This window comes from Oncorhynchus tshawytscha, linkage group LG22, assembly GCF_018296145.1.
Source record: "Oncorhynchus tshawytscha isolate Ot180627B linkage group LG22, Otsh_v2.0, whole genome shotgun sequence".
Taxonomy (NCBI): Eukaryota; Metazoa; Chordata; class Actinopteri; order Salmoniformes; family Salmonidae; genus Oncorhynchus; species Oncorhynchus tshawytscha.
The window spans coordinates 15086336-15098997 of NC_056450.1; the positions used below are offsets into that span (position 1 = coordinate 15086336).

General features: G+C 43.0%; 1 protein-coding gene across 5 annotated transcripts in view; it reads left to right on the forward strand.

The window, feature by feature from the left end:
• The first annotated feature begins 749 nt into the window (after positions 1–749).
• Positions 750–12662, forward strand: part of LOC112221527 (membrane-associated guanylate kinase, WW and PDZ domain-containing protein 1) — a 46704-nt gene continuing 34791 nt past the window's right edge. The window contains exon 1 of one of the 5 annotated variants that reach the window (XM_042303824.1): positions 750–1018. Coding sequence is in view for 4 of the 5 variants with exons in the window: in XM_042303825.1 (XP_042159759.1) it covers positions 1485–1567 (83 nt within the window). In the remaining variant the exon portion in view is untranslated. Of the gene's footprint in view, positions 1019–1291; positions 1568–12662 lie in introns of those variants that run through there. The other 4 variants (XM_042303825.1, XM_042303822.1, XM_042303821.1 and 1 more) reach the window with 4 other exon arrangements.

Here is a 12662-nt window from a genome sequence, read left to right on the forward strand (position 1 = left end):
TTGTATCTATTCTTTTTTTTTATATTGGTACATTACTGGGGGGAGCCTGGCTTCCCTTGGAATCCATGAATACATGCCACTGTTAGACACTACATTTCACAAAATGCCTTTATTATAGGGAATTTTCTGTTGCACAACTGAATGCATTCTACCGAAATGTGTCTTCCCCATTTAACCCAACCCCTCTGAATCAGAAAGGTGCGTGGCTGCCTTAATTGACATCATCAGCGCCCAGGGAACAGTTGTTGTTTGGGGTTAACTGCCTTGCTTAAGGGCAAAATAGCAGGGTTCAGCACCATGTTGGCTCAGGGATTCGAATCAGCGACCTTTAGCTTACTGGCCCAACGCTCTTAACTACTAGACTTCCTGCCGCCACATGTACAGTCTTGTGCAGCCAACCACTTTTATTTTTTTAGGCTGAAAAGTAGTCGATTGTACCTTTAATATATGTTTTATTTTATATTAGAATAGGCGTTGCAGATTCGATGCCCAACCTGAGTTAGTCCAATGTGTTATTTAAGTTTAGTCCATTACTTCAACTTCAGAATACTGTGTTTGATGTTTATTATGTCAACCTCTCATCAGACTAGCCTAATGCTAAAAGATGAGCGGATCGGACAAACTAAATAAAGTGAAGGATAATACAGGAGGCCTGCACTGTAGGGGCGGTTCTTTTCCCCCATGTTCACCCCCCCATGCCCCCACCTCCCTTGGTGCTCATTTGCGTTATCATTGTTTCTCTTTGCTTTTTGTGACCGAGAACATTATGCTCAAGTCCCACGCAATTGTGACCTGTTCAACTGCCGCAAGGCATCGCTATCGCGCTCTGACAGCATCGCATCTCCAGTTCCGTAACACCTCTGTCCAGTTAAAATCAATATCGCCGCGTGTCTTTTCTTTACATCATTGGCCTCAACTACCGTGTAAAAATTCGGTTTAACGTCTACAATCAAACTGATTTATCAAAAGAAGATAAAAAGCAAAGGGATATGCCGAGAAGAAAGCAGGAATTATGAAGGTGAGCATCCGTGTCTGGACGAGGTTCGTGTGTTAGCCTATCATTTCTGCTACCAACCAATAAGTGAAGAGTTAAACATGTTAAGTTAAACACCCATGCCATGCAGCCATTATCACAACTAACCCCAGGCTGTCCATGGAATAGCCTACCAGGCTCTTGATTTATAGAGTAAACCTGTCAGATTTGCAGTTTTTTTTTTGCCCGACTGTTTTTTTCCTCTGTCAGATCACGGGTCTCGTGCTCAGCTGTAGAGCATCCTGTACAACAGTGTCCAAATACTCCGTCTGGCGTGCACATCGCGTCTGAGTGTCTCTACCGAAACGATCGATAACAGCTGTCAATAAACTCGCGTAGTCCGATTTCAAATAGCTGGAATTGAATACATTTAGAATAGAAAAGTATTTGCCATTTATTTTTTCATATTCAATTGTGACCGTTGGGGTCAAGTGTAGTTTCGGTCGGGTCAATGTATATAGACGCGTTTAAACGTCTCCTCGTTGAACGGCTAAATTGCTTGAAAAGAATGTGTATATGTCAGCGCCAAGGCAGGTCAGTATTTTTCCCTAAATATTAGGATACCAATGTGACCATGTGTTGTGAGAGTGTGAGCTCCTTATACAGAGGATGAGAGAGGGAGATCTACCTGATTAAGGGGACAGTTGACTGGTCAACAGTTGACCTGTAGGTTAGCTTTCAGTTTTAGCTTCTTGAATGTTTTCTTTGTACAGTATTGTCAGAATGTGATTGTTCACCATTTTTTAAATTTTTATATTATTGTCTAAGAAGTAGACAATATAATCAAGACAGTCTCAACATTGTAAGAAATATAATTTAGTTTCATGGCTTGATTTCCGTGTGATACCCAAACAAAAAATGTAGAACAGTTAATAATGACAGAAGTAAAATAAGTAGTTGTCCTACTGTAATAGTAGTATTGCACATGTTCAATGGACTTGTGCCAGTTTTGCAATTAGTGTTGTCATGGACACAGATTTGACATATTTCATGCCTTCAAAATCGACTGTGCAGTGTGTGTTTGTGTGACAAACGGCTTGTATGTTGTTAATGAAATGAAATGCACACATGTTCTTGAATATCTGTGTAAGTAAGCATGTGTAGGATTGTGTGTGTGTGCTTGTGCATGTTTGTTTGTGTGTCTCTGTGTGTGTTTCACTGTGAGTTGGTGTGCAGGGTGTGTCCCTGCTTGTTTTGAAGTGATGGACGTGTGACTCTGACTTCACACAGAGCGTTGCTCTGGGCTCTGGGAGCAGTCAAGGTTATAGTGGTATTATGAATCATGAATTAAGTCCAGGCGAACCAGAAACGTGTGGCGCTATCCCAGCCACTTGTACTCGGAGACTACTGTCCCTCCACAGCTCTGCACACACGGTATCCCCGAGAGACCTGATCTGACTCTCTCATCTCCTCACCTATTGACACCCGCAGGTTTACCCATTTTAGGACTCAGTTGCTGATGGCATATCCTTGACTTCTCAAGGTCTTGTTTTTAGCATGTGCTTTATCTCTTCGTATCTCCTTCTCTTCCTCCCCCCTTTTTTCTATCCATTCTTTCACATAGTCTTAACCATCTGCAATTAACCTGAAATATATTTGGCCGTTTGCCAGCAGTCTACAACATTTTCCCCACTAACCAGCTAATGAGAGAGTAGCAGATTAAATGGGAAGTGACATTCTCTTTTGTAGTATTACTTTATGTCACCAGGGAGTTGTTGATTCTCTAATGATGTGCTTGTTCTTCCCTTCACACTCATGCATATTCATGGTTTTAAGGTGTGGTTAGGGGAGGAGGAGGTGGCGGACGGAGGATGTGCGGTAGTTTACCCTTGACAGGGCAGGGCTACACAGACACTCCCCCATCTGTGGACCGAATCTTTGCTCTCTGTTACTGCATTGGAATTCTGTAGTTGTAGCGTTCACTGTCTATTCTAAGACCTTGTCTCAAGTGTAGCAGTTAATGTTTGGCTTGGCCATTCTATTATTAGTACTGAACAGAACTGGCACCCATTTCCAAGATTGTTTCTTCCCTATTTAATGTGTGTTGCTCATCTATCCATATCATTTGATAGGCACACAGACATACAGCAACACTTTGACTAGATACATGTTTTCTAAGTGTGCAGACGTAAATAACCCTCCAATCGGGCAAGCAAATCAATTTAATGACAAATCAGTAACAGCGTGTGAAATAACAATTGCACTGCAGTAATTTGAAAAGCCTGGCGGTGGTATGCTTGAGTCAGTGTGAAAACTAGGATCAATGTCAGGTGGCAGGGAACTGTCGGAGCAGTGTGGAGGGAGGGTCACCTTCACCCATCCATACTGAATCAGCACAATCTCCCCCACACACTCTAACACACATGCACACGCACACATGCTCTCCAACTCCCCCTCAGTTCTGCCTCAGGTTACTGTACTGTGGCCTCGCAAAACACAAAACCACACCTCTCCTCCTCCCTTTTATCAGTTCATTGCTTCTCCAGAAAGACAGCCAGCCATAATGGTTTCATTTTTCCTTTATTTCCTGGTCCTCTCTCTTTCTTGTGCTTTCCTTTATTTTTTTAATTTCTTACTTTCTCTCTCTTTTCTTTCTCTTTTTTTTATCCCATTCTCTTTCATTCTTTCCCCCTTCGTTCCTTTCTGCTTTTCATTCTCCGCTCTGTCTCGTGTTTCAGAGAGAGTACTTATCCCTAATCTGAGTCAAAGGAGCTACGATGCCTCACTGACCCTTTTAATTAAAGTGAGCTCTCTGCCTGACGATGAGAGCTCATCGCTGACCTCACTGAGGAGTGATATGCTTCCTGGCAGACTTATAAGGAACCTGTTGTTGTATTTTTCTTCATAGGAGTGGAGTACTACTGGATGGCTAAATAACATTGCTTACTTGCCCCATGCATTACTGTGTTCGTTTCAGGTTCAACTGAATGCTTCTGTACTTCGCTCCTTAGGGAGTCACCTTTACTTAGACTGCCATCTAAAGAGAGGGGTTGTGTATATGTCTGCATGTTTCATTTTCCGTCTATCCTCAGATCAGTCCCATTCTGTACTGTGTGTTAAGCACCATTGTGAGAGGGGTACAAGAGGATGACATGAATTGACTAGAGGCGCACACAATTCATGGAGAGGAAGAGAACATCTCTGATTGAGGCTATTGAATGGAAAATCTATCGGATAGACGGGTTTACAAACAAATGCATCTTACATTGGGGTTAATGTATGCCACAGGTTTTTTTTTTTGTGTGTGTGTGTGTCCATGCTAGCATGTTTGAGACAGAGGGAGTTATTTTTAGTTTTTCATCCCACAAGCATTTAATCTTTTATTTTTAAATCTGCCACTGCTGTCTGTTTTGTGTTGAGCAATCCCATGTCCTAGATTTAATAGTGAGTGAGCATCAGAGAGTTTTAACACACGTTGCTGCACAGCTAGTTTGCGTAAATATTCTGCAGGGGAGGTCCAAAAACAAGATGCAGGTCAAGATTAAAATTGAATGCTAGAAGAAACCCTCATTTGCATTTCCTGTCTGTTAAAGAGAGTGGCCTCGCTGTATCCATTCTATTAGTTACACTGATATTTAAGGTCGCTGGCTATTTAACATGCTTTGTTAGGCTGACCTCCAACACGGACAAGCCACTGTAGGATGGTGTAAGATCATGCACCATCAAGAGCATTCTGTCTGGTTTTATCACCGCCTGGTACGGCAACTACGCTGCCTGCAACCGCAGGGCTCTCCATAGGGTGGTGCAGTCAGCTGACTCATCCCAACACATCCCCGGGGGCACACTGCCTGCCCTCCAAGACATCTGCAGCACCCAGTATCACAGGAAGGCAAGAAGATCATCAAGGACCTCCAGCCACCCGAGCCATGGCCTGTTCTCACTGCTAACAGGTGGAGACAGTAAAGGTGCATCAAAGCTGGGACCGAGAGACGGAAAAGCAGCTTCTATCTCCAGGCCGTCAGACTATTAAACAGTCATCACTAGCCGGCCTCTGCCCGGTACCCTGCCCTGAACCTCAGACATTGTCACTAGCCAGCTACCACCCAGTACTTTACCCTGCACCTTGGATACTGCTGCCCTACTGTGTGTACTGTAAATCTGTGTACGCAGTGGTGGGAAAAGTACCCAATTGTCATACGTGAAGTAAATGTAAAGATACCTTAATAGAAAATTACTCAAGTAAAAGTGAAAGTCACCCAGTAAAATATTACTTGAGTAAAAGTCTTAAAGTATTTGCTTTTTATATACTTAAGTATCAAAAGTAAGAGTATTTGCTCAAATATACTTAAGTATCAAAAATAAGAGTATTTGCTCAAATATACTTAAGTATCAAAAGTAAAAGTATAAATCATTTCAAATTCCTTATGTTAAGCAAACCAGGGCACCATTTTCTTGTTATTTTAATGTACGGATAGCCAGTGGCGCACTCCAACATTCAGACATAATTTACAAAGCATGTGTGTTTAGTGAGTCAGCCAGATCAGAGGCAGTAGGATGACCAGGGATGTTCTCTTGATACTGTAAGTGTGTGAATTGGACCATTTTCCTGTCCTGCTAAGCAGTAAAAATGTAACGAGTGCCTTTGGGTGTCAGGAAAAACTACTTAAGTAGTTCTTTAGAGGATTTTTTTTACTTAAGTACCTTACACCACTGTGTGTACGCAACTAATAAATGTTGATTTGATTTTGATTTGAGTTGAGATTAGGAGCAGAGAACTCAGATAAATACAGGTTAGAGTTAATGAAGGAAAGGGCTTAGTGCAGTAGAAGGGTAAGATGTTGTGACAGTGGGTTAGATGTAAGGAATAAACCGGAGGTTGATTTATCCAACAGGCTAGGCTTCCAATAATGTTGATTCAGTTATACAATGCCAGCTTGGCAACAGAAACCACTGTGTTCAATCTTTTCAGTGTGTTCAATCTTTATAAATGCTTTTTAAATGCTTATACCAGGGGCACTTAAATAGTGTTAATGCCTGTAAATGTGTATGAATACAGACCTCGTTCCATCAGCACTTGAAAACGTGTTTTGTCTTAGTTTCTCCTCTTTATAATGCCTGAACAAAGTTTTCTGTGATCAGAGTAGATCTTGTCGGGAGAGATAAAGCTGCAGCTATGTATAAAAGCACGTTGACATGGATGAAGGATGGCAGATAGATTGACACTAGAAGCACTGAGATACTCAACAGATCTGACAGTCTCTTCACCGTGAAGGCATTGTGTAATATCACTACAGAGGCGATACCAGGTGAGATACCGGGTGAGATACCAGGTGAGATACCGGGTGAGATACCGGGTGAGATACCAGGTGAGATAGCAAGAAGCATGGGGCTACTGTAGCAGGACTGAGATTGGTAATCATGACAGGCAATTGAGATAGCTTATTGCCTGTGTTGTGTCTGGACCAATGGCTTTTTAAAGTATAGTATATGCTGCTCCAAATGATGCCTGTCTAAATGCTCTCTCCCCCTCGTTTTCTCCAGTCCTGTCCTGATACATCTGCAGAGCGCCACAATTCTTCCATTTTCCAACACACTGCAGAATGTGGAATTCAATTAGCCACTGTCTTAATTGAGGCGTTTTGCTTACACTGTTTTCTTGAAGGTTTTTGAGTATTGTACGCCCTCCAATGTCAATCATAGTGTCTCTTGACTTGTTTTTTTTTTTTACTAGACCTTGAATGATTGAACTAAACCCAAGGCCTCATCTGAAACTGTGTTCTCTTTAGTGGGGAACTAATGTTGTGAATAAATTATCACCCTTGAGGTCTAACCTGAACTGAAAGAAGCGGCAGGAAAATTACACATGAAATGAAAGATATTGCTTGGTTCTTAGGGTCTTTCCATTGTGCAGTTTCTCGCTGTTTGGGGTGCTGTTTGGGGTACTGTTTGGGGTACTGTTTAGGGTGCTGTTTGGGGTACTGTTTGGGGTGCTGTTGGGGTACTGTTTGGGGTGCTGTTTGGGGTGCTGTTTAGGGTGCTGTTTAGGGTGCTGTTTGGGGTACTGTTTGGGGTGCTGTTGGGGTACTGTTTGGGGTAATGTTTGGTGGCATTTATATTACAACGAGAGGGTCATGTAGGTGATATGTGAGTGTGTGATACAGTATGTGACTGTTTGGTTTTGGTTTCATATTAGTATTCAATCCTAGTACTGCCTATTTTCACAGGAGGAAGATAAATGAACTATTTACAATCCGGTATAGTAAATGGATTGTTTAGTATTCAATGCAAGAAAACAAGCATGTTGTATGTCCCTCAGAGCTGAAAAGTACATATTTCAAATGGAGAAAAACAAATGCCTGTTTATGCTTTTCATGTTTTCCCTCTATATGTAGCCTGAAGCAGTAGCTATTCATACTTTCTGAATTAAAGAATAACGATCAGATAGGAATGAAGATTGATCTCCAAGAATAGCTTCCACGGGGAGATGAATACATTAAGGTCTCTGTCAGGATGGACTGGTATGAAATTACCTCTGAAAGACAAGATGGCAGAACAGATCACTGGGAGGAGGAAGTCTGTGAAATAGGATATGTATTGGTCAGCTCTTCCCTCTGCTAAAGGCCAGCATTTTCAATACGGGGTGCTTTTTATAATGCTAGATATCCTTGAATCTGTATATTGTGTTCTCCTCTGTCAATCCATTCAGTTGCAGTCTGAAGTATTGCTGTTTCTGTTTGTAATACGTGTCTTTCAGAGAGTTATCAACTTACCGAAGGATTCTCTACGGAAGTTGAAGTGTGATTTCTTTTGACAGCTCTTGTGTCTTGCAAATTTAGCGATGTGTTGTTAAACCATCTTTTAACGGGCAGGTTTTCCTAAACTACTGACTTCAGGACAGACACACACACATTTTTTCTTTCTTTAAATATTCAAACGTTAAACTGTTCAACATGTTGTATGTTTCTTAGGGCAACTTTGTTACGAACACAACCAGTTGAAAGACATTTCAGTACAATCACACAGCACTAGAGACAAAGTCTAGGGAACTATGCTGTGTTGACTGGCTGTCTCTGTGTGAGAGAGCGGGACTCAGAGGACTCCGCCTCACCAGAGCTGACACTGTTGTCCCTGAAGCTACCGAGATCAAGACAGCAGCTATGAACACCACACCACAGCGGGCATCTCTTGTAAATGTAACCACAGCCAGAGGCAGAGCCATGCAAAACCCAAACATGGGGGAACCAAAATAGCATTTAAGCATATGTAGCTCAGAAGACAGAAATCTTTAGATAGAGCGCTTGGGGTCTCAAAACGTACTTACATTTAATTCAAACATGATGGAGTCAGGGTAATGCGTTCAGAAAGATGAAAAGATGACATATGTCGATGCCGATATCATTTGTCATGCGTTATTGTTTTCTTATACCATGGCATTGTTGAATATTTTTTCTGGTCTTGAAGGGCATTCTAGAGTGTGCATTCCGTATAACGCACGTCAAATTTGCACAGTAGAATTCAATGGTTATAGTTCATTCTTACATGTTATATGTTTGAGCTACAGTGAGGCAAAAAAGTATTTAGTCAGCCACCAATTGTGCAAGTTCTCCCACTTAAAAGGATGAGAGACCTGTAATTTTCATCATAGGTACACTTCACCTATGACAGACAAAATGAGATTTTTTTCCCAGAAAATCACATTGTAGGATGTTTAATGAATTTATTTGCAAATTATGGTGGAAAATAAGTATTTGGTCACCTACAACAGGCAAGATTTCTGGCTCTCACAGACCTGTAACTTCTTCATTAAGAGGCTCCTCTTTCCTCCACTCGTTACCTGTATTAATGGCACAAGTTTGAACTTGTTATCAGTATAAAAGACACCTGTCCACAACCTCAAACAGTCACACTCCAAACTCCAATATGGCCAAGACCAAAGAGCTGTCAAAGGACACCAGAAACAAAATTGTAGACCTGCACCAGGCTGGGAAGACAATCTGCAATAGGTAAGCAGCTTGGTTTGAAGAAATCAACTGTGGGAGCAATTATTAGGAAATGGAAGACATACAAGACAACTGATAATCTCCAAGAACGGTGAGCAAAAATCCCAGAACCACACGGGGGGGACCTAGTGAATGACCTGCAGAGAGCTGGGACCAAAGTAACAAAGCCTACCATCAGCAAGGGCATTGAAGATGAAACGTGTGTGGGTCTTTCAGCATGACAATGATCCCAAACACACCGCCCGGACAACGTAGGAGTGGCTTTGTAAGAAGCATTTCAAGGTCCTGGAGTGGCCTAGCCAGTCTCCAGATCTCAACCCCATAGAAAATCTTTGGAGGGAGTTGAAAGTCTGTGTTGCCCAGCAACAGCCCCAAAACACTCCTCTAGAGGAGATCTGCATGGACGAATGGGCCAAAATACCAGCAACAGTGTGTGAAAGCCTTGTGAAGACTTACAGAAAACCTTTGACCTCTGTCATTGCCAACAAAGGGTATATAACAAAGTATTGAGATAAACTTTTATTATTGCCCAAATACTTATTTTCCACCATAATTTGCAAATAAATTCATTAAAAATCCTAAAATTTGATTTTCTGGATTTTTTTTTTTTCATTTTGTCTGTCATAGTTGAAGTGTACCTATGATGAAAATTACAGGCCTCTCTCATCTTTTTAAGTGGGAGAACTTGCACAATTGGTGGCTGACTAAATACTTTTTTGCCCTAGATGTTGGAACATTGCTGCGTGGACTTGCTTTCATTCAGCCACAAGACCATTAGTGAGGCCCGGGCACTGATGTTGGGCAATTAGGCCTGGCTCGCAGTCGTCGTTCAAATTCATCCCAAAGGTGTTCGATGGGGTTAAGGTCAGGGCTCTGTGTAGGCCAGTCAAGGTCTTCCACACCGATCTCAACAAACCATTTCTGCATGGACCTTGCTTTGTGCATGGGGGCATTGTAAGCGGAAACAAGAAAGGGCCTTCCCCAAACTGTTGTCACAAAGTTTGAAGCACAGAATCGTCTGTAATGTCATTGTATGCTGTAGCGTTAAGATTTCCCTTCACTGGAACTAGTGGCCTAGCCCAAACCACGACAAACAGCCCCAGACAACTATTCCTCATCCACCAAACTTTACAGTGTGGCACTATGCATTGGGGCAGGTAGCGTTCTCCTGGCATCCACCAAACCCAGATTTGTCCGTCGGACTGCCAGATGGTAAAGCGTGATTCATCACTCCAGAGAATGCGTTTCCACTGCTCCAGAGTCCAATTGTGGCGAGCTTTACACCACTCCAGCCAACGCTTGGCATTGCACATGGTGATCTTAGGCTTGTGTGCGGCTGCCTGGCCATTGAAACCCATTTCATGAAGCTCCCGATGAACCGTTCTTGTGCTGATGTTGTTTCCAGAGGCAGTTTGGAACTCAGTAGTGAGTGTTGCAACAGAGGGCAGACATTTTTACACGCTATGCCCCTCAGCACTGGTTAGTCACGTTCTGTGAGCTTGTGTGGCCTACCACTTCGCGACTGAGCCGACGCTGCTCCTAGACGTTTCCACTTCACAATAACAGCACTTACAGTTGACCGGGGCAGCTCTAGCAGGACAGAAATTTGACGAACTGACTTCTTTGAAAGGTGGCATCCTATAACGGTGCGACATTGAAAGTCACTGAGCTCTTCAGTAAGGCCATTCCCCTGCCAATGTTTGTCTATGGAGATTGCATAGCTATGTGCTCGATTTTATACCCCTGCCGGCAACGGGTGTGGCTGAAGTTGCCGAATCCACTCATTTGAATGGGTGTCCACATACTTTTGTATATATAGTGTATCTAGTAAACTTGCTAGTTACTTCAGTGGATGTTGAACACATTTCTACTGGCAAATTAACACATTTCTCGCTGCAAATGTGTTAAATTATAGGGATAATCAACTTGGAGCTCTATGCGTTTTCTGGAAAATAATGCAACTCCGTGGAAGGTCAGTTCCACTCCGCTAGTGCGTCGTGGAACACACCTTCCATTTCGTTCACTATTTTCCATAGAAAGCATAGCCCCTCGTTGATTATCCCTTACATGTGGCATTAGATTGTGTATGCCTTGTTTCATGCTCATTCTGTATTTGGTGCATGTGTTTTATTGATTGGGGGTCTCTTTGTTTGTGTGTACTCTGTGTGTGTGGGTGGAAGGATGTATGGTTGGGAGGTTCAGCTGCAGAAGGTCTCACAGCAGGACAGAAAGAGAGGGAGTGTGCAGAGAGGACAATTAGCGATCAATTAAGAAATAAGCAGAATAGTCTTACAGATTTTTTTTCTCTGGAAACAGTACCTACTCTTGACTTTGCTCTTTTATCAATTCAATTCGCAGACTGGATGAACAGAGGCATAGTGATGAGATGTTTAAAATAAAACAGAACTCATTGGCCCCCATAGAGCAGACCAGACTGTAACCAAGCTCTGGCTCCTGTCGCCCTGCAAGGTCAAACCGGCGACTCCACTGCCAACCCCAGGCTGTGTGGTGCCTCTCTTTCTCTCTCTCCATCTCTCGCTCTCTCTCTCTCTGTCTCTATCTCTCGCTTTCTCTCCCACTCTCTCTCCCCCTCTCCCCACACCCACGCTCTCTCTATCCCACCTCTCCCTCCGCCCTCTCTCCTCCCCCTTCACTTCCCCTCCCCCGTCCTAATCAGCTGTGGCGCCACCAGCCAGGGGAGAGGGAGGAGATGAGATGGAAGATGGAGGAGGATACATGGCTGATCAACCAGCTAGTCAGTCAAGAGGAAGTGATTAGGCGTGTCCCTTCCTCACACTATATAAATTAGCGTCATTAGGTGTGCTGGCCCTGGGCAGGTGGGCCTGGGGGGAGACCCTGCTGTCCTCACTTCCTCTGCTAAAAGCCAGTCTTCCTGTCCCTCCATCCCCTCCATCCCTGGGTCACTAAGTCACTGCATGTTAAGGTATCAACACAGGGAGCCTTCTGTGATAACAGAGAACTCATTATTAGGACAAAAAAAAGAATTACACAGTGCTTAAACATATCAACTTTTGTTCTCCCTGCCTTTCATTATATGTCAGTCCCTCAGTACCGTGTGTCTCGCTTAAAGTCTTTATTTTGGGCTGTCTCACAGTCTTTCATCCATACACCTACCCCATACCCGTCCCTGTGTTGGGTAAGTGTAACGTCTCTTTGTCTCTAAGATCCCTGTGTCTCCCGTGTAACAGTCTGACAGCACTGCTCCCATCCTGTCAGACCGAGGCACTCTCTCAGTCACGGTGTAGGAGCACCTGCCCTCTCTCACTGAGCCGCCCACCTGCCACTTCACTGGCTCTCAACAAAAACCTTTTTAAAAGTCAACTGTTGGAAGAGGCATCAAACTTAACTTACAATGCTGTTCTTTTGGAATTCTAGACATCATGCAATTCACAGTGAAACAGTGCAACATGTCCAGTGCAACACGTCTGTTTTGACTGCATACTCATTTCCATAGGCTGCAATATCTGATTGGAAAGCAAACGTTTCCTCGGCAGCAGTTTCAGTGAACATGGAATAATCATGATTCTTCATGTCTGGAAAGAGGATTTATAGAAGTATTTTACAGTAAATGCAATTCTAGTCGATATAATTGAGACACAACAACATTTTACTGTCAATTTATTTCAGAATTTTCTGTTTGTATTGAATTACCCATATCAATAACAGGC